The following is a 27,812-nucleotide window of genomic DNA, read 5'->3' as shown; positions in this document are numbered from 1 at the left end:
CCATTGGGCCTGGAATTGGGCCCATGAGCAGCATCCTGCAATGCAATGCAACTAGCATGCAGCAATGAGGACGACGGACCGCGGACTCCTGACCCTCTCTCTCTCCGTCCGCAACAGCAGCAGCAGCAGCAACCACAAAGGAAGAGGAAGAAGAAGAAGGAGAAGATCCAAGTGAGGATCGGAGAGGGAGCAGGAATCCCAAATCCAAAGAGATGGCGCGGAGCCCCTGCGACCTCCGCGTCCTCCTCCTCGCCGCCGCCGTAGCCTTCATCTACATCCAAGTAACCACCATCCTGCTTCGATTCAGATTGAGATCCCTCTCTCTCTCTCTCTCTCTCTCTCTCTCTGGACAGAAAGAGAGGGATCTTCTCCTCATAATAGCAGAGCATCACTCTCCTCTCCTCTCTTGTGCTTGTGCTAGGGTGGGTAACTTACTCCTATATAATCCTCTTCTTGTTTTAGGTCCGCCTTTTTGTTACTCAGTCCCACTACGCAGACCGCCTCGCACAAGCAGTAAGCCATTTTATCTACCCACTTGCACCACCCCAAGACAAACCAATTTGGTGCTCAAGCTCAAATGCAATTTCCTACCATACAGGAAAAATCCGAAAACCAATGCACTGATCAACTGCGCTCCTTGATCGATCAAGTCAGCACACAGCAGGAGAAGATTGTAGCATTGGAAGGTACAAATTGGTTCATCCCTTAGGCCTCTGCATCACCGCTTACACTAATTCAATGGATTGCTCTCGTGCTACTGTTTGCAAGCAAAATTGTGTTTCTTGATCTATTGGCTAAAACAAAACCACGCATTTCATGATCCTTCTTCCACCTATGGTACCACATGCTCCCATGTTATGCTATTCATGTCTTGTCAGTTTGATCACATTGTGACCCCATAAGGCATTGACCTTGCCCGCCCTGGATAATGTTTTTTTTTAATTCATACTGGCTAAATACACACACTTTGCTATGGATACATATGAATTATACACATGCTAGTATTGTTTGGAACAAATCAATTGTGAGGTTTTTAGTGTAGAAGTGTTTGCAAGATAAACTTGTACTTTAGAGATGAAATATGATAGAAACATTATGCACAAGGATTTTTTTATAATACATAATGGAGTAGTTGGTAAAAAGTATATACAATAGAGTTTGTACCACCATTGCCTTCTTTTTGAAGAGTATAGATATAGATGTATGTTCTCATCGAACGATGCCCTGTCCACAGCTCCCCTCATATGTGCTTTCTTTGAAATTTTTGTTTTTTCAAGATACATCTTATGGCATACCTTTGTGCATTGAGAGCTTTCTTGTTACGGATCTAATTAGTAATCACTATGTAATGTTTGGTAACATAACAGAGATGAAGATACGCCAAGACGAAGAACGTGTACACCTGAAGATTTTAATCCAAGATCTGGAAAGTATGAAATCATTACCTTTTTTAGCTTTCAGTTATGGATTTCAACCAGAGCTGTTCCTGCTGCCTATAACTTGATGTCCCATCTTGGCATTCACATGTTTTTCCCCTTGTAACCAATATACTTGAAAATTGGTATGCCTTATGTAAATATTTTTACAACTACTTATTTAAAAATGAAATGGAACTATAACGATGTTGTCGATCCATATTTATTAATACCCAGTATAAAGACGAGAACATCAGGACTAAACGTATTGTTCTAGTTGTCATCTGCACATTGAATCCAAAATAATAGTTTGACAATCGTCCATCTACCTAAATACACAGAGGGTAATGTTTCTCATTAACATGTGATATGTAACTGGCATGTGGCTCTGGGCCCCACATGTCATTCTCATATGTGGTAGTGCCTTTCAATTTACACCAATTTGCAATGTGCTGAACTAATTTTCTCAAATATAAACATGATCCATCGTATGATTTCATTCCTTCAAGCGCCATCTACATATTTAACCCAACATTGCAACTTTATGTAACCACATTCTATTTTTCGTTTTATGTAGATTATATAGGAATATGTCATTTCTAACTGTCTCTTGAACTTTTTTCTTTGGGTGCAGAGAGGAGCGTCCAGAACTTAGTAGACAACAATGTGGTTCGTACAGGGCTAATCTTGATAGCATTCCGCTGCTTTATTTGATTAATATAATCTATTTCTGTAAGCAGGTTCCTGTTGCTGCTGTAGTTGTAATGGCTTGCAATCGACCAGACTATTTGGAGAGGACAGTTGAATCTATCCTGAAGTATGCTTTATGCCTTCATTCCGTTATTTTTAGAACCTGGAAAGTTCTGATGTTTTTTCAGTTGGTACCAAAACCCACCTTAGTAGATATCACTTATGACAATTAAACATGAAATCATGCTAGCAGGAATCACCACATCAGTCATGGTACATAATGTCTTTTCTCAAAAATTATATATGCAATGACACAAGGAAAAATTACACACTGTACTTCTTAATCCATATACGAAGCCCACTTTAGTTTCCTTTAGCTTGATTGCATAGAATACCCTTTCCGACCTAATGATGCTTAATCGTTCTTCCAGGTACCAGACATCAATGGCTTCAAAATTTCCACTATTTATATCTCAGGTGCTGTCACAGCGATCTCAGTTCTTGTTCTCACTCACTCTAAGCTTGTGAATTTTTTTCATTGTTTACTGCAATTGTAGGATGGAACAAATGGAGAAGTAAAGAAAAAGGCTTTGAGTTATACTCAAGTAACATATATGCAGGTACGGAACCTCTCTCTCTCTCCACTTAATTGCCTCAAAATAAGAACAAAATCTGCTTCTCCTGTAAAATACTGCAAGCATAGCTGGAGTACTGTCTGATTGCTTCTCCCAAGTAATATAAGATATACTGCAAAAAATGGAACAAAAAAGAGAAACTGTGACCTGTCAAGTGGTGTTTAGTGTAACTAGATTGAGATTGGCCTTGAAGATCCATGTGTCATACAGGGAAACTCTAAATCCGATGGATATAAGGTCAGCAGGTAGAAGCAATACCATAATCATAGCCCAAACTTGTGGATGTGCTGTTTGGAAGGGAAGTCTCTCCCTAGTTATGGCTGAAACTCAGACATTCACTTGTGAACGCTTGATTCGCTGTAGTTACCGTAGATTGTTCAGGAATGGGACAATGGAATTGATTCAATATGAAATATTATGACCTAAAATCTATATGTAGAGAATCAATGGGAAGGGATGGAAGATCACAAATTCACAACCACTGAAGTGATTGCTCAGTTGACAGTATGTCAGTATTGAACTTGTATTTAGCTGACAAATATTCATCACAATTTAATTAAGAGAAATAATAATAGGGATGTTAGCTGCAGAGAAGTCAAATGGCCATTTTTAGCGTAGGAATGATGTCATGGAGGAAGTGCTAGGACAATCATTAGTATATGATGGCATAAGCTGCTGGAGTGCAGATCAAAACCTAGCAATGAGGATGCATGCTATTAAAGGATTGTTCTTCTTCTCTGCCTTCAGAGCTAACAGAGGATGAATGTTAAATGATGGTGAACATGATATCACATGCGTGCTTTTATAGCGACTGAGGCCGTGTTCCGCTACCGGATTACTAACCCCAAATTATCTCGTTTTTCATGCGCACACATTCCAAACTGCTAAACGGTGTATTCTTTGCAAAAAAAATTATAGGAAAGTTATTTTAAAAAATCATATCAACCTATTTTTCGAATCTTTTTATAATTAATAATTAATTAATCATGTAATAATCTATTACTATGATTTTCGCGCCGGATAACTAACCCTCCTACTCCAAACTGCCGAACGCGGCCTGAATAGTTGTAGCTTTCCCCCTTCATTCTTCTCCATATAGGCATGCACCACTTGAATATTTCTAAGCAAGGTGGGAAATGATTGTTTAGCTAAGACCCAGCAGTTCTTTTGCTTCTATTTGTTGCAGCATGTAGATTTTGAACCTGTGCGCTCTCAGCAGTTCTTTTGCCTTCTATTTGTTGCAGCATGTAGATTTTGAACCTGTGCGCACTGAAAGGCCAGGAGAGTTGATAGCATATTACAAGATAGCTAGTAGGTGGTCCTCCTTGATTCATGTATGGTGACTGAAGATATTGATAATATCACTTATTCTTGTTCTGATAATTTTCTTATTTCAGAACATTACAAATGGGCCTTGGATGAGCTATTCATCAAACATAACTTTGCTCGAGTTATAATTCTGGAAGGTCTTACATCTTGGATGCGCTTCTAACTATTTTGTTCTTTGATATATCTGCTTTCCATCCCATTTATGGTTAGTTTTTTAATAGATGACATGGAGATTGCCCCTGACTTTTTTGACTACTTTGAGGCTGCAGCTAAATTACTTGATAATGATAAGTATGTTGCATTATATATTGATTATAGTTGGAAAGCGAAGGATTTGATCTGCAATGTATCTAATTGCTTTGCTGTTATTCCTGTCATTTTTGTATGGAAGGACAATCATGGCTGTTTCTTCCTGGAATGACAATGGACAAAAGCAATTTGTTTATGACCCAAGTTAGTACTCTGATGGGCCTCTATACATGTTTTGCTCTGCGTTAATAGGGAAAGCTACTCATTTTCCTACATAAACATTTCACAGAAGCTCTTTACCGCTCGGATTTCTTTCCTGGGCTTGGATGGATGCTAACAAAGCCTACATGGATTGAGCTGTCACCGAAGTGGCCCAAAGCATATCCTTAATGCTGCCTAATTATTTTTAGATTAACAGATATGGTAGTGTCCGTCTTGTATATTTTCTTTCTTCCTTGACAAGACTTTACTTATTGGGATGATTGGGTGAGGCTAAAAGAGGTACACAGAGACCGGCAATTTATTCGCCCGGAAGTCTGCAGAACATACAATTTTGGTGAACATGTATGTTGGCTACTCCATCCATGCAAAGCATTGATCACTTGACCTTTACCACATTTCCGCAGACAATAGTAGCCACTGGATAGCAATTCAGTCTTTGAGCTTGTAATGTGGATTACTGGAATTTACACTAATTGACTTGTGTACCTCCATTTCAGGGATCAAGCATGGGTCAATTCTTCAAACAGTACTTGGAACCAATCAGGCTAAATGATGCCCATGTATGCAAAACGTTCCATTGCTTTTCATTTTACACATCTGTCGCAAATTCTTTGGTGCAGAGATTTATCTCTTCCTTCTTTGTGGATATAGATCAAATGGAATTCTGAGGACCTGAGCTACCTCAAGGAGGTAAGAATTAATTTGGACTTTAAACATAACTTTGCAAAAATATGCCTGACATTTATGTTGGCAACGCCAGGACAAGTTCCTGATCCAATTTGGAAAAGATGTCTCTAGTGCCACCCCTCTCCTTGGCTCTGATGCTGCCTTGAAAGCCCACAATATGGATGTGGATGTGAGGATCCAGTACAACGATCAGGAAGACTTTGAGCGGATAGCTCGTCAATTTGGAATATTTGAAGAATGGAAGGTTACTTCTTTGAGCCCATTTTTATTCATGAATAGTATGTGGACTGTCAGTTTTATCTGATGTTTCAGTGGTGATTGTTAGCTCTAGGTGTAAATGATGTGGTTTGCAAATTTAGCCAATAAAATTTTGATTTAGATATAGACAGCTGGCCTGTCAATAGTCTAAAAATTTCTTTTATCTTCTTTATTTTTTTAGTGCGTGGTGGTTCATGATTGTGTTTGTTTTCCTCTCCAGGATGGCATTCCAAGAACAGCGTATAAAGGAGTAGTAGTCTTCAGGTACAAGAGTAGTCGAAGACGAATATATCTGGTTGGTCCGAATTCCCTTAGTCAGCTTGGGGTATAGTATTGTTGGGGTGGGAGGTTCGTTGAGATACATGCGCAGCACCTCACGTCCTCACCTGACCGCTGATCGGAGCTGAGCTGACATTTTACTGTAAATGTGATTCATCACGTGAATAGACATGCATTGCACTGCTGATTAGCACATCGCGTTCTGGGTTTTTGCTTACCAGTAAACACGGCCTGTAATGTAGTGTTTGAACTAGTCCATATGCTTAGAATGAAACACTTATCTTTTCACTTCTGCTTATAAGCCAAAATTTAAATTCACTTAAAATAAATTTAGAGCTAATATTGAGGTTCTTTTTATCGTAGTTTATTTTCAGCCTTTGACTTTTAAACCGGTAAGAGTATGTATATAAAAATTTTATTAATGAATTGTTTTTTGTTTGCAAATGTCATCAGAAAGAAAAAATCAAACAATCACCCACCTTAGTAAATGAAATGTTGATTGATATTTGATCGGGACACAATCATGATACGGGGAAAATATCCTCATAGCCCAGCATTATTAAATACCAACAGCTTGTATAGACTATAGAGGAATGAGAATCGTCAACAAATTTCATCCATGATGCCATCGCTAAATGAGTCACAACACCATAGCTTATAACCGAGTTCGAACTTTAATAGCAACTGTGTGCAAGCAATATATTATACCGTATTAATCAAACAGAGCCAGGAATATGGAGAGTTTGATCTACTTCTAGTTCCAACGACTCCTTTCTACCCTAAATGATGCCCGATTCATCAGTTTGGACGGTCAGGTCTTGTATGCCTAAATCTTGATATAATCCATGTACGTAGTCGAGCACAGTCTGGCAATTACCACCACTCTTCACCTGTACACAACCAAAACGCGAACTCGGTCACTAGGGTAACCAACAACAAAGCTGTAAAGAGGCTTGGTGCAAAAGATGTACCCGAATGGCGAGAGAACCAACAGCGTGACCAGGTACAAGCTCCCAAAATCGACCTTGACATACTTCAGAAACATCTTCGCAAGCACTTATCTAGTGAACAATACAATTGAAACATGTCTCAAAGCAGCTTTGGGCTTGCCAAAATGAATTGAGTATGCAAACCGAACCGCGTACCTGTCTGCAGTACTTCATAAGTGCTGAAGGTGGCATATTGCCTGGCGCAATTTGCAGCAGTATATTACCAGTAGCCTTAAAGAGTGGCAAAACAAGCATGAACACTGCCACCGAAACAATTCCCAGGCACAACACTTCTGCATTTTCGACCCTTAAAAGCAGTAGCGCAAAGTATTTTTAGAATTTAAGTACCTAGCTAAAAGTCATGGTAACATTAGAATAGCACAGAAGTTTGTCGGAATAGGTTTACCCCAATGTAAGAAACCAGGAAGCTAGTATCAGTCCTGCACTGAGTGAGGATTTACACATGTCAACTAAAAATAACTTGGCAACTACAAAAAGAGCAAATATTATAAGGGAAGAGGCATAATGGCGATCTACCTCCGTATGGAATCTGCAAGAACATGCAAACAGACAGAGTGATAATTCATATCCTCTGGTTTCCTGTAAACTGGCATTAATAGGCAACAAGCGATCAATGATGTTTCAATTCGGAACTTTAGATTGTAGATATGTATACACTGGCATTTATATGGATCAGATACTTCCTACTTACCTATGTTAACACGAGCATAGCTCCGAAAGAACCAAACACCAAGTAAATTAACCAAAAGGTTTGTGACAGCGGAGACAATGAGATAATGCCTGAAAGAAATTGTTTTAGGAAGGAAAAAAAGAAAAAAAAAAGGAACATATAAGCCAAAACGATTCACGTCTTAAACAGAAAACAAATGGTGCTTACTTATGCTCAGATTCATCTTGCATAAATGCATGTAGTGCTTCAACAGCCAGGGAGAAAGACAGGAACAATAGGAACAGCTGTCTACAGAAAGAGGCATATGGAGGTGGTCAAAGTGGTAAACATGGAAGTGGCATGGTAGTCCTAGTTGCGAAGCTTACAGCATTTGTAAAGGCAGCAAGGACCTCCAATCTTTTATAGCTGAAAGGAGAGAGAGGCACACATCCATCATGAGTGGCAAATGAAGAATTGCGTCTGCGTGGAGTGAGTGAATGACCTACCCGTAGGTGTAGAGACTATCGGGCTTGGTTCGAGAGGCAGCCATGGCAAACAAGGAGAAAGTGAGGAGACCGCATCCAAAGGTGAGATGGAAAGCATCGGAGACTAGGCCTGTAAATCGATTGGCGGCGGTGAGACTGAGAGGTTAGTACTAGCTAGTATATATTGAGAGTGAAAGTAGTAGGTACCAACGCGGCCGGTGAGTAGGCCGATGGCGAGCTCGGTGGCGGAGTAGGCGACGTTGAGGGCGATGAGGAGGGCGAGGCGGCGCATGGGGCGGGTGGTGAGCCAGCGGAAGGTGGTTCCGGGCGGGGCGAGGGGCGGGGGCATGGAGATGGAAGAGTCGGAGCGGGCGAGGCGAGGCGTGGAGGAGGAGGAGGAGAGCTGGCGGGAGAAGGCGAGGCGGCGGTCGCCGCTGCCGACGACGCCGTAGTTGGGGTTCCATGGCTTGGGATGATCCATCATCGCTCGACTCGATCTCTTCCTTCTTCCCCAATAATACCAATACTACTAGTATTATTCTCGGTCTCGGATGGATGACATGGGGAAGAGAGGCGAGAAAAGAAGAGGAGATCGACAATCTTGCAGACTAGGCCTACCAAGCCGGATGAAGCCCAGCCCACAATCAAGGCCCACAAGAGACCAGCGCATACCCTTCCTCCGCCCCCATGTACTACCATTAAATTAATTTAATTTAAATACTTGTTGGAGTAGAAGAACTAAGGCCCCACGTGCAATAGATTACTACATAATTAATTAATTATTAAATATAAAATAGATTAATATATTTTTAAAGTAATTTTTCTACAGAAAATTTTCGTAACAAATACCCTTCCTCCGCCCCCATGTGCGCATGAAAAATAGATGGGGATTGCAAACTTTTCCCCATACACGCAAAACAGATGCATGATTAAAAACTTCTAAAATATATTAATATGATTTCTAAAAAAAACTTTTCTACAACTATAACACCGCATAGCACTTTGAATGAACATGCGTGCGTAAAGAAAAAACAAGGTCACAGCCTAGCCGTGCCATATGTATGATACACGCACGCAAAGCTACCATCGTGCCAACTTGGATGGAGATAACAGATTCACACATTCATGATTCATCATCCTGCCACGGCCAAAGCCCGAGCTAAGCAAACAAACAGCATTACCACATTTCACACCAGCTGCCTGCCAATTTTCTACCCCTGAATCCCCAGCGCTGACAAACATCATCCAGTGCTCTCACCTGGTACCAAAAAAAAACATCATCCCTAGAAGAAGCATCACTAGAGTAGAGGTGACCAGAATCAGAGTTCTATATATAATAAACAAATGAAAGGCTCATGACACCATATGATGACATTAACAGTTGATATAGTGACAAATTCCATCTAGTCGCTTCTACCTCTTTCAGCAGCAGCACCAGCAGCTAACAACTACTACAAGTTGTGCAGTATGGTATCATCATAACAAATACAGAAAGAAACACTAAAGATAGATTGTAACACAGAATGGTAGAAACATAGTACATTGTAAAATACGATGATCCATCCATTGTCATGCAACAACATGTAAGCCTCCAAAACAAGTCCACATAGCTCACGAACGGCTTCAATCCGCCATTGACAATTATGTATGTACAGTAGCAGATAACCGCTATTGCATATCACTGTCATCTCCCATCAATCCATTTTCGGATCATCAACCCCTCATCTCTTCTTTACCAATCCCCTCTGACCCTCCAACAGCAATCTCTGCATTATTGTCTTGCGCGCTGCTCTTCTCTGACCCTGCTGCATCAGCATCAGCATCAGCAACCTCCTCTGCATGGTCTCGCGCGCACTTCTTCTCTGACCCTGCTGCATCAGCAGCAATCTCGGTACTGTTTTCTCTGCTCTTGTCTGAGCTGAGACCATCCCTCGGCACACTTTGGTCAGCGCTGGGCCTTGATCCTGGATCAGCCATCTCCTTGTCATCCTGAGCCTCCTCCTCAACTGCCATTGCATCAACAGCGATACCATCGGTCCCTGCAAAGCGTGACTCAATCGCCTCCAGGCGGCGCCTCATGTCACCAAGCTCCTGCTCCATCAGAAAGAGCCTCTCCTTCAAGGTCAGGTTCTCCTCCTCGAGGCGAGCTACATGGGCGTCCTGGTCATACTCATCGTCGTCCTCGAACACATAACCACCACCGGCAGCAGCATCATCACCCCTTCCAGGGTACACCATCTCAAACCTGCTGAGATCGTGGTCAAGGCGGCGCTCCACTTCGACATGCTCCTCGACGTCACTGCCACTGGAGTTGGCATCATCGTCGTCATCGGAGGCACTGGGGTTGGCAGGATGGGGGGAGGTGCGGAGGCGGATGAGGCCCTTCATGGAGCCATAGCCATCGACGCCCCACTGCGCCTGAGCCATGTCGGAGAGGCCCTCGCGGGAGGGGGAGAGGCGCGGGGTGGGGAGGACGGCGGGAGTAACAGGGCAGGGGGAGACGAGGGAGGCGATGCCGCCGGAGCGCTTGGCACGGATGATGAAGGAGGTGGTGTTGCGTGGGGCGGCGGCCTTGGGCCTGGGGAAGAAGTGCTTGCGGCCTTGGCTCTGGTTGGGGTTGGGGTTGTGGCTCTTGAACCACCGTCGAGCCTTGGCGCGGTTCTGCACCTGGAGGTCGCCGAGGGCGGGGGGCTGGTAGCCGCCGCCGCCGGTGCTGGGGTTCTTACGCTTCCACCCGCGGTTGGCGTTAGGCGGAGGGAGGAACGGTGGCTGGGCGGAGGGGTCGTCGGCGGCCCACATAGGGAAGCTTCGGGCCATCATCTGATTAGGATCCATGGCTGCTGCTGCTGCTGCTAGTGCTAGGGATGGATCTGGAGGAAATTGATGGCGGGTCTAGGGTTAGAGAGTCGAATCGAATCGAATGAAATAATATGTGGCCGCCGGCGTCGGAAGGAAGGAAGGAGTCGATGGAGGGGCGGCGGTGTCTGGAATCGGATCGACCTGTCCCGATTGGATTCGATTCGTTCCGAACGGAAACCCTAACCCTAATCCTAGAGCTAGAGGAGGGGAGAGCCCCTGCTTCGTTTGTTCGTTCCCTTCACTGGTTGTGTTGTCGATTGAGAAGAAGAACGAGACGCTCTATAATAGGAAAATTGCTACAGCCAGCCCTCCCACTCCCCACTACATACAATACAAGACGTGAGAAAGAGGTTGTTTTCCTTTTCTTTCTTTTACGATTCGTCTGGCCTTTTATTATTTATCTCCTTTCTTTGGCTTAAGGCGGCAAAAACGACGACACGTGCTGGCCGCAATTTTGCTTCGTCCGTTCAAAACATTTTCTTTTTCTAAAAAATATTTATATGCTATTAAAAATTGACCAGTTTTGTATATGTCGCTCGATATTGGCCCAACCTTTCAAATTTATCCGCCTTACACATTTATTCTCTTGATATAAAATTCATATGACTATCAAAATTTTATTTATCACAGGTTATATCAAATTGACTCATACGTATACAAATTGTTGTTATATTTTATCCAATTGCTATTTATTATTGTATAGCACAATTTAGTACTAATAGTGTGTTCGATATAAGCTATAAAAAATAAGATTTAATCATCACATATGATTTTTTCCCTTAACGATAAATAATTTTTTCGATGATTTAGCAGTCCACTAATAATTTATTATCAGCAGTGTCATCATGGGCCAGATAAATTTGAAATTGTGGTATGAAAAGCCAGAGCTAATTTCAAGTGACATAAAAATAGCAGTCCATTTCCAATAGCATATAAATAATTTTTTTTTGTGTGCGTAAGTGGGCTGCTATGCTATGCTTGTTTTGGTTTTACTCTTACTACCAGAGCCAGCCAGTAGCACCGTCTCATCTCATCTCAACAAGAAAGAAATCAATACTATTTAGCATCAGGCAAAAGTGGTTTGTCTTTACAATTGCATGACTCATCGTACTTCCTCTTTCCGAGTTTCATCCAGTAATCAGCGTAGATACACAGAATATATCTGCATTGACAAGCACGGAAGCACCAACTTTACAACAAAACAACACCACATTCTACAACAGCTAGATCTAGCTGGGGGCGCAGAATAAGGGCATCAGCACTATCAGACAGGAGAGTTACTACAACTAGTACAACTTACAGCGGCGGGAGGATCTGACGAAGAGGAGGGAAGAAGAATACATGTCCAAATTCCAATGAATATGGCAGGGCAGCCGCAGGCGAAAAATCCACCACTACTACTCCTTGTTCCGTGCAGCACGGTCTTTCTTGTGGCCACCCAGGATTCGCGAGATCTGCAGACCCCTGCTGAAGGCCTGGTTGAAGAGCATCCTTGTCTGGAACTCGGATACAAACGGAAACCAAGCAAGGAACGCGATGGGTGTGAAGAGCAGGAGCCCCATGATGATCTCATATCCCCTCGCAAGTGCCCTGATCGACCCCCACAACCCAATATTCACAATGACTGGCTTGATAGCTTGCGCAACCTGAAGAACCAGCAGCACTCAAATCATCACATCTTGCCCCCAAACAAAGTTGCATGCTTAATTTTGCATACATAACGGGAAAAGAGAATGGAGCTGACATCCACTTACCAACAGCAGGCCCCACCCAGTTGGCATGAAGGCAAGAATGCAAACAAACATGTCTTGGACCGTCATATGAGGGATTGCTATCAAGATTATAATGATAGAGATAAATGTTATAAATATCAATCCTTTAATCAACCGGAACACAAGTTGGAAGTCCGCACTGAATTTCCTCCTCCCAACCGAGACAGTCTGCAACACATGAGTAGCTCGGTCGGTAACACATGACAACAGGTTTCTAGCTACAGGTATGAGCAATAGCATAAGGCAACTTGGCTCGATGGTCCCCAGGAATAGCAAACACTAGCATCACAGCCATATGAATACAGCGATAAAAACTACAATATTCTTTGCTGTTAAAATTATAATTATTATACAGAAAAAAAGGCTACCCTGTTCTAACCACAATGTTGCTCACGAGCACCACAATAAAACACTGAAAAGTAAACGAGTGCTAGTGATTACCTTCATCACAAGTAGAATTACAAAGATGACAACCCATGACAGACAATAAACCTGGAAAGATCATTAAAGAACAATCAAAAGTTCGTTAATAGCTTGTCTTAATAATAAGCTTAAACGAGGAACATACCAAGAAATATTATTATTTTTTAGATAATGACCAAGAAATACTAAATGAAAATAGCAAATTACCAGGACACTCTTTGTGTGTTTCGTTATGTTCAAGTGATAAACAAGACCATATTGGTAGATAAAGAAGCGCAATGCAAGCACTATTTCAAGAACAATTCCACGTTTTCCAGAATATTTAATAGGCTCCTGCTCTTTCTCCCACCATGACTCCCAACTTTTCTCTGGTGGTACGCCAATACCCCCACGGTTGCTAATCCACTTATTCCAATCAGTCCAGTCATCCACAATCTTTTGCCACTCGAACCCAGAAGGATTAAATAGGAATGGTGCAAAGAGCCAGGTTACCACCATAAACCACATTGAAAACGTAATGAAGATGTATGCAATAGCTCCTCGATATGATTGCCCAAAGATTTCGTACACAATTAGCAAAATCATCAACTCAATACCCTTGACAAAATGGCTGCGCGAGTATAATCGATAGTTCTCCGCAAATTTGGCATGGAACACCACAAATCCACGCCCAGTAGCTCTATACTCTGCACCTCCATGGAGCAGTGTTGTTCCATAGTAGTGAGTTTTGGTCCCAAGAGAGAATGTAAAGAAAACAGATGCCAACTGCAGCTGCATTAGTACAAAGTCGCTCAATGCAGTTCTAAATCCTCTCTCCAGACCAATCTCCATCATCATAGGCAACGCCATCAAAAACCCAAGCTGCACAAAAGACTGTGAAGCAAGAGCAACCTGGAGAGGTTCATTGTGAATAAACCTTTTTCCAGTATTTAAGGCTTCATCAAGACCACTGAGGACAAGATACAGACGCCCATACAGGAATACATATACTGTCCACACTGTAATCTGAAAAGGAAAAGAGGGACTAGAGGTCAGGATTAAACGATAGCTCCAAAGTCTGAAACATCAATGGAAAAGATAATACCATAGTGCTGAAGTAAAAACCAATAGTGGTGTAGTAGCAGGACAACATTCTGAAGAAATCAAAACGATGTCCAAGTCGGTAAACATCACGGCTCAGTGTCTGTTCTCCGTTACCATTAGCTATTTTTGCCTCAAAAAGTGAGATTTGATTGAGACCCACATCTCTCCCCTTGCCAACTTGCATGTATTCATGATGCGTAACATTTCCTTCACGCAACGTTGAATTGAATCCTATCACATGAGACAGATATTAACATATTATTTTAAAATTTCCCACAACCAAGCAGCAATGACAAAAACTTGAACACACACCAGCAAAGATGTCCTCACTAAGATTGATAATCCTAGATGCTTTGCTTACACCACCCCTCGTGAGGTGGAAAAGTCGATCAAAAATATCAGGATGTCCGTAATGAAATCGAACTCTGCAGAGAAAGATGTTCAGTTAAGGAGAACACCAACAAAATCAACATGTTTATTTACAGTCAATTATCCAAATTCTGTTACTGAATCAAGGAATTACAAACATATGAATCAGTAGAATGGAACATACTAAAATGAGCATATTAAAGCCCACACATAAAATACTACAGGAAGTATTTAGATATAATTGTATATCCATAGTAAGATGGATCACCTCAAAGGATTTGCAAGTACGCGTTGTCCAATAGTGACAAAACTTGTCTCTTGATTTGACATGAACCACGCAAGAGAAGAAACACTGCAAAAGCAAACATGCAATCATAGGGTAATTCATCCAAGTAACAAGCAGTAGTATACATAACAAATTTTTGGGGGATGCGCAAGCTTGCGGTTATACCTGCCAGTGAATATGTGCTCTCTTACACCAAGTATTGATGGATATCTCACACCATCATGTTTCTTCAGAAACTCTTGCAGCAGATTTCTCATTTTCAAAGTTTCCTCCATGTAATGTTCCTATTTTGCTTGCTGACATAAGCAAATAGTGCCAAAAATATTTGCAAAACTAGAAGTATCAATGCTATGTACCTGATTCATGTCTATAGTTTGTAGGCCTTCACCTCGAGTAAATATTATCGCATGGTTCTGATTTTCTGGCTTTCCTTCGCCTAGCATTGCATTACCAGGAAGCTTTATCCTGTATATATCCTACACATAAAATGATGCAATTCAAGTAAGTTTTATATGTTCCCTTCCCCCATAAAACAAATAAAAATTAATATATATGACTAGGTATTGGCTCAATGATATATAATCTACAATTTATATGGTGTGCATCGGTTTAGAAATGAGCAAATTCTTCACAAGTGTTAGATTGCCTTAAGGCTTGGAAAAAGTTTTCATCTAAAAGTTCTGTAGATAAATTTGGCACACGCAAAAAGAGATAGGGGCTTAGAAATTTTGTTAATGATTGGAGTCGTCATCGAGCATTACAGGTCAGAAGATGCACCTGTTCCAAATAGGAATGGTGGTTCATTGTTATCCATGATTGAGAAATTTCATAAATTCATTGATTCATTATAAATTAATACTCCATTTGGTACATTAAAACTAATACTCTATTTGGATATTCTGTAAGGTGTTAGTTATGCCAGCTTTCTCCAAAATATAAGGCATGTGTGGAGAAGTTTACATCCTTAGCTCTTAAGTCATTCTCTTTTATGTTCGCCACCAACACAAGTCATTATATTTCGTATTTGTAAAACAATTAATGGAAGGGTACTCAATTTGGTTTCTCTTGTAGATTGATCAAATTCAAAATTATCTTAACCTTCATAACTAGTCAAACTGTACCTACAAATTGGATTGTAATCTAGTGAAGTGACTTGAGACGTACTAGTGCAATCAGATCATATCAGTCATAATCAACATCGACTAAATTAAAATCCATTTTTGAAGCACCTGATCAAGTTTCTGACCAGGATCGTCAGGCTTGGTTACAGCTGCCTTCACCAACGCTGAGTAGTAAACCTTTTCTATCTTCTTGTTTCTGTCTTTGCTTGGCTCTTCAACTTCATCAATGTAAGCAACCCGAAGTGATGGATAACTGCCAGAGAAAACTTCCTTTCAATCACCGATGAAGTTAGTTGGAATACCATCAGATTAATGGAATGCATCACAATGGCCAATTTATAAACAAAAGTAAGAACATAGGAACGGCCAGATTTCCCAAACATGTGCACCTCAAGTGATGGATACATGTATCCTGAGACAATCCTGCAACCCTAATGCAAATTTGTAGTTCATTATAAACTCTAATTCATGTTGTCATAGGTACCCAGAAAATGATTGTATTCCAGTTGTGATGTAAAGGAATGCCCATTTATCAGTTTCTCAAAAAGGAAATGAATTAACCAGCATAATAAGAGTGAACAAACAAGACATGCAGTCGGGGAATTCAACAAATAAAAGCGGATGAACTAATGGATTGACATGCAACTCTTCATCTTAGTGCCCACATTCAGAGTTTCAATCTTAATCCTTGAACTGTCACTTACGTTGTCATCAGTCTAAGAATATCTTGTGCACGCTGATCACCAGAACGTTTCTGGATACCGTATTGTTGGCATGATACAACATATGTAAACTTCATGTCAGCTATAGCTTTGCATTGAGTCAGCAATGGTGATTCATCACTTAATAGATCAGCTGCCCTGAAGCCTTCCATAAGATCTAAGGAAAAGCATGCAAAACCACTGAATTAAGTCTACAGTGTTCAACTGTTCATGCCCTAAAAAAGGTTATAAATTGTTCAGAATCAAGAAACAGGCTCAGCCACGAAGAAATACCATTTTCTCTGGCCATATCAAGAAAAGCCTGAAGCACCAAAGCTTGTCTGTAGTACATCATCCCTCTGACTGCAAGGAAGTGCAACAACTGTTAATGAATCAAACTCCTAAACACATTATAATTATCTGAAAGTTGTTCTTGAGAGAATAAAATGTAGCAGCTATGACAGAAACGAGGAGAAAATACCAGTTCTCGTTAAAGTTTGGCCCCTGTATGATGCCCATAGCCGAAGCTCATCTTCCAACTGTTCAGTCTCACGGAGTTCCTCTTCAGTCTTGCAATCCACCCTTTGAAGGAAATGTGTCCATTCATCTGGGAAATCGAGAAATAAAAAATATTTTGAACTTTTTTATATCAGGAGGTTTTCAAAGGAATCTTATTTTCTGATGTAAATCTCAATATTGACATTTTGATAGAACCTGGGTAGATTTTTTGCAAGTAAAAAAGAATAGAAACCCCGTCCTCATTCTGGTTTTCCAATGCTTGGGAAGAGAAAAGCACGTCTTCTTTGTAGTAAGGAGTCAAGACACTGCAGTGCAGAAGTTGTCCAATTAAAGAGGCAGCAAGTCAGATGATAATTAGAACATCTATAAGTATGCATTGAAGATAGTTTGGCAAAGATAGAAGCATTTGAATTGATGCAACAAACTTGTGTGACATATATAAGTATTCCGTTTAGAAGAAGGATGACTATTCAAATGACCGTGCATAGATTTGAACTGAAAGCAGAAGACAGGAACAATTAAACCAAACTAGGACATAAGATACTCGTACCCAAGTTGAATACTAGATCTGCACAATTTTTCTTTGATTTGCTGGAGTTATCAACTATTTTATGGGACAGTAAGAGAATAAGAGTTTCTTTGTTCCAAACAGATAAGAGAAAAACTCATTTGTTTATCGACTGGGTGACCTTCAAGTGTTCCATGCACAGCAATGATAAATCTATTACCACTTACCACTAACAGTAAATCAAACAGGAAGCATAATCTAGCACACAATGAAATGAAGATCAGAAAGCATAGAACAAATCTTAGAGTATAGCACTCACGAGAAGGGTAACATGTGCCGCACTTTAGGAGCACTTGGCATATCCATGAAAAGAGAATTAGCAAAGAATGAAATCCGCCTTCTAGCATCCAGGTTTGTTGGAACATCCATAGCAGATTCCTTCACTGTGAGCAGAAGGTGAAGCCTTTTTATCTGAAAACAATAGGAAAGGTATAAATACAATAGGTCTGCTTAAAAAATAGATAAATAAATAAATTAGCAGGTCAGAGATATAACCTTTTCAGTCCATGCATGTGATTCCTTTACAGGAAAATCAATAGCTTTAGTGAATAACTGGTCTTGCTGATCAAGTGGTGTAATCCCTTCATGTCTTCTATTATTTCCACCATGTACTGATTCGAGTAGTCTGCACGAGAGATATGATAATGCATATGACAAAACACAGAGAACACTAACAACAATAATGAATCAACAGCATGGGAATGCTAAAGGTATTGCATGCCAACAACTAAAAAAATAAATACTGTATTGTTTCACCTCTCAGAAACACCATACTATCTTAATATTGGTTCGGTTTTTTTAACCCACTACCATGTAATATCTTAATCTTAGTTCAATTGTTGTTTAAGAAGCCATTATGTTATTACAGTTACTTTGCTAAAGATCAAAGGAAAATACTCATTTGATCTATACGAAAATAATAAGCATCAGATGTCCCTTTTGTTGGTTTCTTGCAAGTGAAAGTAAATTTTATACAAAACAGACTCTATTAATTGGAAAGGAAGCAGATTGTGTATGAAGCAAAATCTAACAGCCAATGATACTTTGCTAGTTTGTATTGAATGATAACTAGATCTCTCACCCACTGAGTTGCTCGTCCATTATATCCCTTGTAACTACTTCAAGCATATCCTGGAACAAAATGATGACCTGACCCTGGTCCTCTTTGTTATTCTTGTGCTGCATTTAAGGAATGAGAATTAGGGTATTGCAATTCAACAGTAGCAGAACCATTATGGCTAGTTTTATACCAGCAAGTCAAGCAGCTCAACAAACTTCTTGCTCAGGGTAGGGAGGTTACTCATGTTCAGCTCCTTTATTAAAGTGCCTTGTGCTATATGCTCGTCAACCACTGTAAAAATCTTCTGTATGACACTGCAATTTATGTGCCATCAAGTTTATTCATGACAAAAAAGAACAGAGTTTGCATCTGATTTTTAATTGTGAGAACATAGAACATACTCTCTCTCTTTTGTACCAACCACTAAAGTATATATGATGTTTTTGAATGAAGCATAACATTCCTTGATAGCATAAGTAAAATATGGGTCAGATTTCATCCTCTTCATAAGATCACGATCTTTTCCTCCACTATCTGCAGCCATATCCAACGCTATTGGGATCTGAAAATTCAGCCAAATAAAGTAAATGAAATATAGGTAACTCATTCACCAAAATAGCAAGTATGGAATATAGGAGCTGAATGCAAAGCATATACCTTACTAGCAAGCAGGAATGGTGGCCACTGGATTATATCCATGTCACGGTCCTTGCAGTATGGCACAAGTAACAGATCCTTCTCCCTGCCCAAAAAGGAAATAAACAACAGTTTGGCAAGAAGCCAAAATAAGGCAATCAATATCTAAGGGCAGATGTCAGATGCCTCACCTGTTATCTATCAGATCTTCCTCACGAAAGCTTGTGATAATTAGATTCCAAATCTGAGCAAATCGTGCTGCTATTTTTTCTTCTTCTTTGCTATCCTCTGGTGTCTAAAGCGATTAAAGCATGCCAGAGAAGAAAAAGGGAATGTGGCATAAATATTCTCATGGAATAAATTTGCACCTAGATGACGTCAAAATAAGAGCTAAAAGACAAGAAATCCACACCTTAGTAGGTTTACTGGAGAAAGCAGCCCGGAATCCTGTCCTCTTGTTTGAATCAGATGGAATCAAGCGCTGGTTGAATGCCTTAGGCAAAGACTCAAAGCGAGATCTTAACATTCCTAAAGTGCGTATCTGATTTAATGGAACCAAAAACAGTATCTCTGATAAGTTACTTATTCACCCAATAAACATCAATACACAACCATAGAGGAGCACACAGAAGTACAAAACCAAAATGACATTGACATTGACATGAAATAAATTAGGCAAACATGCACAAAGAAAGAAGCTTGAAACAACTTCACTAACCTCACCAAGACGGCGGCATGCCCCATATATACCACCAATTAATGTTGAGAAAATGGCATACCAAATCTGGGTATCCATGAAATATACCTGAACCATTGAATCAGTCAAGTCAAAACAGGATAGACATCTTGTGTTCACAACAATCAAGAAGGATAGAAGAATACAAGAATGATAGGAGCCCATAGTGCGATTACAATACCAATATTGTTATTTCCTGCAGATTGTAGAACAAAAAGAATAAGCACATGCTCAAACTGTTGATGTAAAAAAATCATCATTTCAGGAAGCATACCGTGTGGGAAAAACTCATGCCATTGAAACGTCCGAATTGGCTCCTTCATTATATCTTTCGTTGGTCGCACAAGTGGCTTGATCTGCCGGTCAGACATAGGCCACAATGAGTAATAACCTTTTGATGTATTGGCAATTTCACCAGTAATCTTTACAGGCAACAGTATCCTAAAAGTCATCGGGAACGGTACGAATTTTACTCTTAACACTGGGGCTTTTAGGGCAAAACTTACCCATACATGGCTAGTAGCCACAGGTGATAGAGTAACTGCACCATAAGGCCAAAGAGACGCAGTGACGCACAAATCTCCCATTCTTAGAACTTAAATTTGGTGTGTTAAGACTAGCACAAGTGACTAATTTAGACATGTTCTTACAGATTTGATGTTTAAAAGATGACATTCCTAAGGTCCTTCAACTTGCAAAGGTTATGGAAACATAAACCTAGCATATAACATACACAAACAATTATATAATTTGTCAACTGATATGTAGGGTCCTAGAAATCCTTTGATAATGTCAAGAAAATGGAAATTGAGGAATTTCTACGGTATGTATTAATACTGGCTCAAAGTGCCTAATGGCATGTATGTTGTACTCCCTCTATCCCAAAATGAAGCTATTCCTACCACGCATTCTTTGACCCAAAATGCAGTTATTTCTACACCTACCCTCTCATAAAAACCAATCGCAACCATTCTCCATTTATTTTTTCCACCTACATTCTCTTCTCAACCGATCACAACCATCCTCCAATCATTCCCACCTATTTTCTTAATCCCCGTGCCCAGCTCTAGAAATAGTTACATTTGGGATGGAGGGAGTATAAAAGAAAGGGGAAAAACTAAAAAGCCCATAACAATATAACATATATATATCCTTAACACTTAACAGGTAATGTGGTCACTCTGAATTTGAGTGCACAAACATACAGGGGCAACATATCTTATAAAAGAGAGATGAAACAAGTTGAAAGTAATACCTCCACATAGTAGCTTACTATCAATTTTGTTGCTAAAAGAAGGACCCAGAACATTGTGTACCTACAAGAATAACAGTGCTCAGAAAGAGAATGGTGCAAGCATAAACTATAAAAAAAAATGCTTACATAGGTGAACATACTTGAAAAGGGAGAATGCTCCTTCATGCATTCCTCTACCAACAAACAAGCGAGGCTGTAGGAAAAGTATGTTTGGCATACATCTTAGCACCTAAATGGCATCAAGAATCAACAATATGAATAAAGCTGACAAAAGAGGATTACCTGTGACCACCACATCATGAATGTTACAACTTTAAGATTTGATCGCTCGAGAGCTCTTCTAAGGACTGGGAAAAGAAATAACACAGCCGACAGCATGTTTGGTGCTAAATATATCACAACAGCCAAGATGTATAATGATGGCTGCTTCTGACCATCACCGAGCCAACTTTTAATTGTTCTAGCAAGACCAGTAGGATTCTCCCAGGTGTATGCATAAGTTACTGGTAAAATTACAACCCATGCAGCAGCTGATATCAACTTCAATATGTAGCGCAGCTTGCCAGCAAGAGACATGCTTCTTCTTGCTTTCCAGCTCAAGATGATGTCAAGAATGGCTGCATTGGAAGCTAATTATTACACCACATATAAACACATTCATAAAATACAGTAATCTACTGCAACTATCATGAGTGGCAGCTTGTTATTGGGGTGCAGGTAGCTTTCTCAACAGTTGCTGTTGCTGTTGCTAAAGGTAGGTTTGTAGGATCAGAGTAGGATTAGAAAAACTCTGATTGGTGATAACTTGGTTTTGTGGCAGAAACAGAAACTGGATTATTAGAACCTTGTTCTGATCACCCAGATGGATACTCATTTGGAAAATTAACCAAACATGACATCTTACTGTCAATTCCTTATATAGAGCCTCAAAACTGCATAATACCTCCATTCCAAAATATAAGCATTTCTAGGTTGTTTTGCAGGGATTAAGGGTGAGAAGAAAACACTATGTTGCCACTTAATAGTTGAGGGTAGTGGGAATAAAATGGAAAGAATTTTGAGTGAGAAGTGATTGATGGGACAAGTAGTCCTGTGAACAGTATCCAAAAAAAGCCTCTATTTTGGGACAAGATTCAAATCCTAGAAATGCCTACATTTTGGAATGGACTAGTTCTAAAACAACTGCATAACTGCTCTTTCCCTCACTAATACATGTAGAAAGAACATTCCCTAAATTCTTTTTTACTGAGCATATTAGTTTGAGGGGTGCCTTTAAGGTGGTCTCTACTGGTATTCTAATACCAGTATTATCACCAGTAAAATTGATCTAAAGTGTTGATTTATGAGTTGTACTACTGGTAGAAAACAGGTAGTTGATGTGGTAATATAAATAGATATACCCATTGGATTAAGAAATCAGAGGAAAGGGTAAAAGTGCTTAAATGTGGACTAAATTGCTCATGCAGGTGGCAAGTGAATATTCAACTCCATGGATGGTGGAATCAAATTGGGGGCTAGAACTAAGATGTACTGGTGATGTTAAAGCCAGAACTTTCTGTTGGTGGTGGGGACTAATTTTGCGCCTGATGGTTATATGGTTTTTAGCTTATTCTAGGAAATCTTTGAGATGAACTGATCCATGTCTGCTGGTTCCTTTGCCAACATGTTTCTCTGGGAGTTCCTAAATGTGTTTCTGGTGTCATGGCAAACAACTGGGTTTTGTTCAAAACTAACTATTTCAATTCTTTCTGACAATAGAAATGGGAGAGGTTTACCTCTTTGTTTTAAAAAAATGTTAGGCTCATTCTAAGTGCCTAACCATAACCAACTGCATAACAAGAATTGGTGCTCACACCAGCATACCTTGACCTAATTTCAGTATTGCAGCTGTTATGAATATGCTCAAGACCTGTTTAAATACTCCTGCATCGAAGATATCACTTGGTGTACCACCATTCCAAGCAATTATAATCATGGCCTGCATGGAACATAAAAGCAACAAACATTCATCTTTTTTAATAAGTCATACACTACAACCAAGAAAACAAGAGCAATACAAAGTATGGAGAGGCAATTAACCTGTAAAGATAAAATTAAGAAGCTCCACATCCTATCAAAGCTGCGGAAGATGTGCCAAAATGACCTTATCTCAACAAAATTGACTTTTCCCATCCACTGGCCACTACCAGCTGGTCTGTTCTCCTGGACCACAGTAAAAAAGTGTTAAGAAGATTACAAAATTATTTGTGTTTGCCTGTTTGTTATAGAAAATAATATAGGCCTGCTTTACCACCTGGGATTTGTTCTCTATGGTAGTCTATAGGCGGAAGTTACAAATGGCAGCTAAGGGTGCGTTTGAGCCAGCTATTTCACTTGAGATGTTCCCCATTTCCGTGGGCAAGCTTCCCAAACTACTTAATGGTGCTTTTCATGCACAAACTTTCCACACAGAAATTGTTTCAAAAAATCAAACAAATCTATTTTCAAGTTTATTATAGCTAATACTTAATTAATCCCATGCTAATATTCTTTCTAGTTTTGCGTGCCGGAGAAATCTTCAGCTACTCTATCGATCGAACGGAGCCTAGATCTTCTTGTTTCTCTGTGTAAAGATAACCCCTGTTTTCACTTGACTTAAGTTGCTTGCATGAGAAGTTTTACCGCAAGCTAAGAATCAAGGTAAGACAATTAAATCGAGTGTTGTTTTTCACATTGGCTCATAAGATGTACTAAGCAATACCATATGAATGTAGTCCTAATTTTGCGCAATCAGGAATACTAAGGATGTTGCCGGTACTCAGACGAGGCCTTTTTTGTCTTACAGGTAAGCTAAATGTACGGATACATGTCAAAATTTTCTATCTGAAGGTGTTTGTTTGCATGAAAGTAATGTAAGTACATATGTATTATAAGGGACTTACTCCATTTACTTCACCGCGAAAAGAATGATCTTCGGGGGTCTTAAAAAAATCTGCGTCAGATCTCATAGGCCATCCTAATCTGAAACAATCTCTTGACCTGAGAATAAATGCAGAAATAATTGCACAGGTTTCCCTAGAAAACTGACTCATAAATTCGAAACAGCAAATTAAGGCTCATAAAACTAGCTCAGCATAAATTAGGCTAGTGGCTAGTCTTACCAAAAGTACTCGTTTAGATCATCATAATTTCTCCAATGTGAGTGCTTAGATTTTGTTGTCTTGCTCCTTTCAGCTTCCTTTTCAGCTTCCTATGTAAAAGGTTTGATGGTATAAGTTGATGGGAGCTTGAAACAGAGATACACAAATGAGGGAAAATACCTTCTCAATAACTTTGTATATTGGAGTCACGACTTTCTTCAAGAAGGCTTCTTCATCACCACCATATGCTGGTTTAACATTTTCACCTGTTGTTGGACTCACATTTCCAGCCAACATACCATATAGTTCAAAAGCCATCTATGAGAAAAGAATATAACACGTCATCACTCACCTAAAATAATCTCATCACAAGAATTAGTGAATTACAAATACAGAAACACCCCATCATAAATGATATGATGGAGAAAATGGAATCGGTTTCATCCATCTACAGATTATATGTCTAAGATAAATTCCATCCAACATATGCATCCTCATATTGTCAAGGTGAGCAGAATGTGATTCTTTGAATATGACAATAGCTTTATACAAATATCATATATTGTCAATGTTATTATAACCAGAAAGAAGATCAGCTTTGGAGCCTGGACTCCATTGAGATCTAGTTTAATACTCCACCATTCCAAAATATAAGCTAGGTTGTTTAGCAAACACTAAGGTTAGATCAGAAAATCCCTTTTCAGTCACTTCAGTGGTCAAATTTTGAATTGCTTATTTCCATTCCTAAGCACATCATTGGCTCAGCAATCATAGAAATGAAATCGGCTCAAGAATGCTTATGTTGTGGTACAAAATTTGAATGGTGGAAATGCTTGTATTTTGGAAACCGTGAATGGCAAATTGGCAATAGTTATGTACTACAATAAAGGGTCAGATAAGTCAAATTTATTGTAACCTGACCATCATCCGGTATTCAGGTAAGAAGCTTGGACAACTTTAAGATCCAGGTCTACTAGTTTGGGGAAAAAACATATACTTATTTTAAGAAAAAGGGGATGGATCAGCCATACATGATGGTAGATGTAGCATAGGCATTCCGGCATAAATCTCAGGTTAGCCGCCTCACCCCAGATGAGAAGATAAAGGCCCATATAGAGGAGCTTGCGCTGCTGCACTTCCTGTTGAATAGTTGGCAGCCTGGAAAGGAAATGATCAAATAATATATCAAGTAAGTTTAAGCGACCTTGTCATTTTTTCAGATCAAACATCATACCATAAGCTGCTTTTGCGGCCAAGGTATTTGCACCATCTCTTGTAGTTCTTAAATAGCTTCTTCATGACTGTGTCCAGCGCACGGTCATCCAACTGAAAATGTCAGACAAAATAAAAGAGTAAACACAAGCATGACAAAGGCACCCATATGCGTGTACACCTATGTTGAGGAAGAGTGAGACCTTTGGTTGTTGGTCAGGCTTGGGAATCTGCCTTATGTGGACATTGGCAAGCAAGAGTATGAGGTGCTCCCTTTGGTTAGATACATTATCTTTCTGCAGAGTGAAAGTTGAACTGATTCAGAGGCCACAAGCAAATGAATGGCACCGAGGCTATGTGATGGCTCAAGAGAAGAAGAATGGTTAGTCAGTGAGTCAAGCCAGTGTGGTTACCTGAAATCCAAACATTGCCTGAAGCCAAACAAGAAGATCAGCATCAGACTTCTTTTCATGATCCTTGGGCCATGGTAGTCCTCTGGTATTACGAAGAGCGTGAAAAGCAGCTTGAATCTGTATAATATAATGATGGTAAATGCAGTATACTAAGTTGTAACCATGTCGAAAATATGAAAGGGTTGGTCTTAGAAGAATTGGAATGGAATGGCAACCTCGGGATATCGCATAATAGCTTGATTGGCGCTGTCAGGGTCAAGGGGGAGGATGTTGTAAGGGAGATAAAGCTTTTTCTTTTCCTCGACTTGGTTGTGTGTCTCCAAAATCTGCAATGGATAGATAATAATACAGAAGAAAGAGAGAGGGTTACGAGTAGTAGAAATGCAGAAGAAGAAGAAGAATTAGAGGAGGGAGAGAGGAGAGGAGAGGAGCAAACCGCTTGATCAACTTCAATTTTCTGTGAAACATTGACGGCTTTTAGGACCTCAAACAGGACGGCAGCAGTTTGGTATGCTTTTGTGAGTTGAGCACTGAGCATGAATGAATTGAATTATTGGGGGAATCGAATTAGGACCAAAAAAATGAATAATAATAGTAGCAGGAGATGCAGGAATAATTGGGATAGTAAAAGGAGGGAACTAGGGAAGCGAGAATTGAGACCGGTCGGCTTTGTCGGCAGCGTTCTGAAGCGCCTGGATGTACTTCTTGTAGTAGTGCTGGTAGAAGCTCTGCATCTCGCGGGCGTCGCTCTGCTTCACCCTCCCCTTGAGCGTGGGATCGTTCTCCCTCTCCAGCCTCTGCAGCAGCGCCGTCTTGAACTGCCGGACGCCACGGCCGCTGGAGGTCGGGTCCAGGCGGTGAGCCTTCTCGAAGGCATAGAAGCGGCACAGGTAGGCCACGCGCGGGTTGCTGCCCTCCACCTCGTTCGCCACACGGAGGATGGGCGCGATCTCCACCAGCGACGACGGCACCACCTCACTGTCGAAGATGGACTCCCCGAGATTGCCCGCCGTCTGCGTGCGGAGGATCCGCCGCCCCGACGCCGGAGTGTCGGGCCCCACCCTCCGCCCGCCCCCCGACGCCGACGACGACGCCATCCACCCACCGTACTACTACCTAGTACCTTACTGCAGGAAGCCCAAAATCGAAGAAATCCAAGGCATGGAGAATGGATCGTTTCGCCGAGGAGGAGGAGGTGGTGGTGGTGGTGGGTGCAGGTGCAGCAGCGGCGCAGACGCAGACGAGAGACTCCCTCCAAACTGACCACCAGTGGGAGAGGAACTTAGCTGCTTTCCGCTAAAGCAGTAGTAAAGATGAAGACGACGTCTCCTTTTTTTTCCTTCCCTCTTCCGCCTTTTGGAATCATTTCCGTTCATCAATTTTAAATTTGGTCTCCGATCTCCTCTCCTTTTTTGAGTGGTACTTAGTTGGAACAAAACGGTATAAGCATAAGCATAAGCCAATTTAAATTTTTAAACTTAGAGTTGGTTTTTAATTTTTTACCAAACTTTATTTTCAATATTAGCTTTTATATCGTATATAGATATTTTATTTATAAATTATTTTTCTTTTTACAATTACGTTGTTTAGTTTTTTCTTATAAAAAATCCAAACAATCACCCCTAGTTTTGTCCCCAAAGATAGAACCATAACATCATCTTTTTGATTTACTTAGTTTTAAAAGCTAAATTTTGAGTTTAACATAAAATTTAGAGTATATTTTTGGATTTTCATCATAGCTTATTTTTCAATCTTACTTTTTATATCACTAA

General features: G+C 40.3%; 4 protein-coding genes across 4 annotated transcripts; 1 reads left to right on the top strand and 3 right to left on the bottom strand.

Moving 5' to 3' along the window:
- Positions 1–93: 93 nt before the first annotated feature.
- On the top strand, positions 94–5,928 carry LOC102714347 (alpha-1,3-mannosyl-glycoprotein 2-beta-N-acetylglucosaminyltransferase). The gene is made up of 18 exons (XM_006648118.2): positions 94–281; positions 463–513; positions 599–686; positions 1,368–1,430; positions 2,050–2,084; positions 2,156–2,232; positions 2,537–2,582; positions 2,663–2,725; positions 3,985–4,051; positions 4,138–4,206; positions 4,291–4,360; positions 4,461–4,522; positions 4,608–4,698; positions 4,789–4,882; positions 5,038–5,100; positions 5,192–5,230; positions 5,301–5,471; positions 5,706–5,928. Exons 1-18 carry the CDS (start codon positions 213–215, stop codon positions 5,814–5,816), a joined length of 1,329 nt encoding a protein of 442 aa, XP_006648181.1. The 5' UTR covers positions 94–212; the 3' UTR covers positions 5,817–5,928.
- A 331-nt stretch (positions 5,929–6,259) lies between these two features.
- Positions 6,260–8,450, bottom strand: LOC102709153 (metal tolerance protein C2). The gene is made up of 10 exons (XM_006649149.3): positions 8,116–8,450; positions 7,930–8,038; positions 7,810–7,849; positions 7,652–7,728; positions 7,466–7,554; positions 7,291–7,360; positions 7,160–7,198; positions 6,910–7,060; positions 6,736–6,825; positions 6,260–6,654 (listed from the first exon to the last, which is right to left on the bottom strand). Exons 1-10 carry the CDS (start codon positions 8,390–8,392, stop codon positions 6,544–6,546), a joined length of 1,053 nt encoding a protein of 350 aa, XP_006649212.1. The 5' UTR covers positions 8,393–8,450; the 3' UTR covers positions 6,260–6,543.
- A 451-nt stretch (positions 8,451–8,901) lies between these two features.
- On the bottom strand, positions 8,902–11,073 carry LOC102714070. Its single transcript, XM_006648117.3, has one exon. The coding sequence runs from the start codon at positions 10,741–10,743 to the stop codon at positions 9,622–9,624; it is 1,122 nt and encodes a 373-aa protein (XP_006648180.1). The 5' UTR covers positions 10,744–11,073; the 3' UTR covers positions 8,902–9,621.
- Positions 11,074–11,802: 729 nt separating this feature from the next.
- LOC102713797 (callose synthase 3-like) lies at positions 11,803–27,307 on the bottom strand. The gene is made up of 40 exons (XM_006648116.3): positions 26,701–27,307; positions 26,477–26,570; positions 26,256–26,366; positions 26,041–26,157; positions 25,831–25,923; positions 25,650–25,741; positions 25,447–25,573; positions 24,596–24,733; positions 24,437–24,525; positions 24,218–24,314; positions 23,376–23,498; positions 23,160–23,274; positions 21,579–21,913; positions 21,437–21,489; positions 21,297–21,357; positions 20,316–20,397; positions 20,188–20,237; positions 20,024–20,110; positions 19,718–19,846; positions 19,497–19,600; positions 19,327–19,411; positions 19,071–19,231; positions 18,860–18,983; positions 18,691–18,788; positions 18,105–18,234; positions 17,869–18,020; positions 17,237–17,346; positions 17,004–17,129; positions 16,817–16,885; positions 16,526–16,700; positions 15,930–16,074; positions 15,057–15,176; positions 14,866–14,984; positions 14,683–14,766; positions 14,358–14,470; positions 14,047–14,276; positions 13,170–13,967; positions 12,981–13,031; positions 12,522–12,707; positions 11,803–12,413 (listed from the first exon to the last, which is right to left on the bottom strand). Exons 1-40 carry the CDS (start codon positions 27,135–27,137, stop codon positions 12,165–12,167), a joined length of 5,859 nt encoding a protein of 1,952 aa, XP_006648179.1. The 5' UTR covers positions 27,138–27,307; the 3' UTR covers positions 11,803–12,164.
- Between the last annotated feature and the right edge of the window lie 505 nt (positions 27,308–27,812).

This window comes from Oryza brachyantha, chromosome 2, assembly GCF_000231095.2.
Source record: "Oryza brachyantha chromosome 2, ObraRS2, whole genome shotgun sequence".
Lineage (NCBI taxonomy): Eukaryota > Viridiplantae > Streptophyta > Magnoliopsida > Poales > Poaceae > Oryza > Oryza brachyantha.
The sequence above is the reverse complement of the archived record's forward strand: the minus strand, read 5'-3'. Positions and strand labels throughout refer to the sequence as shown.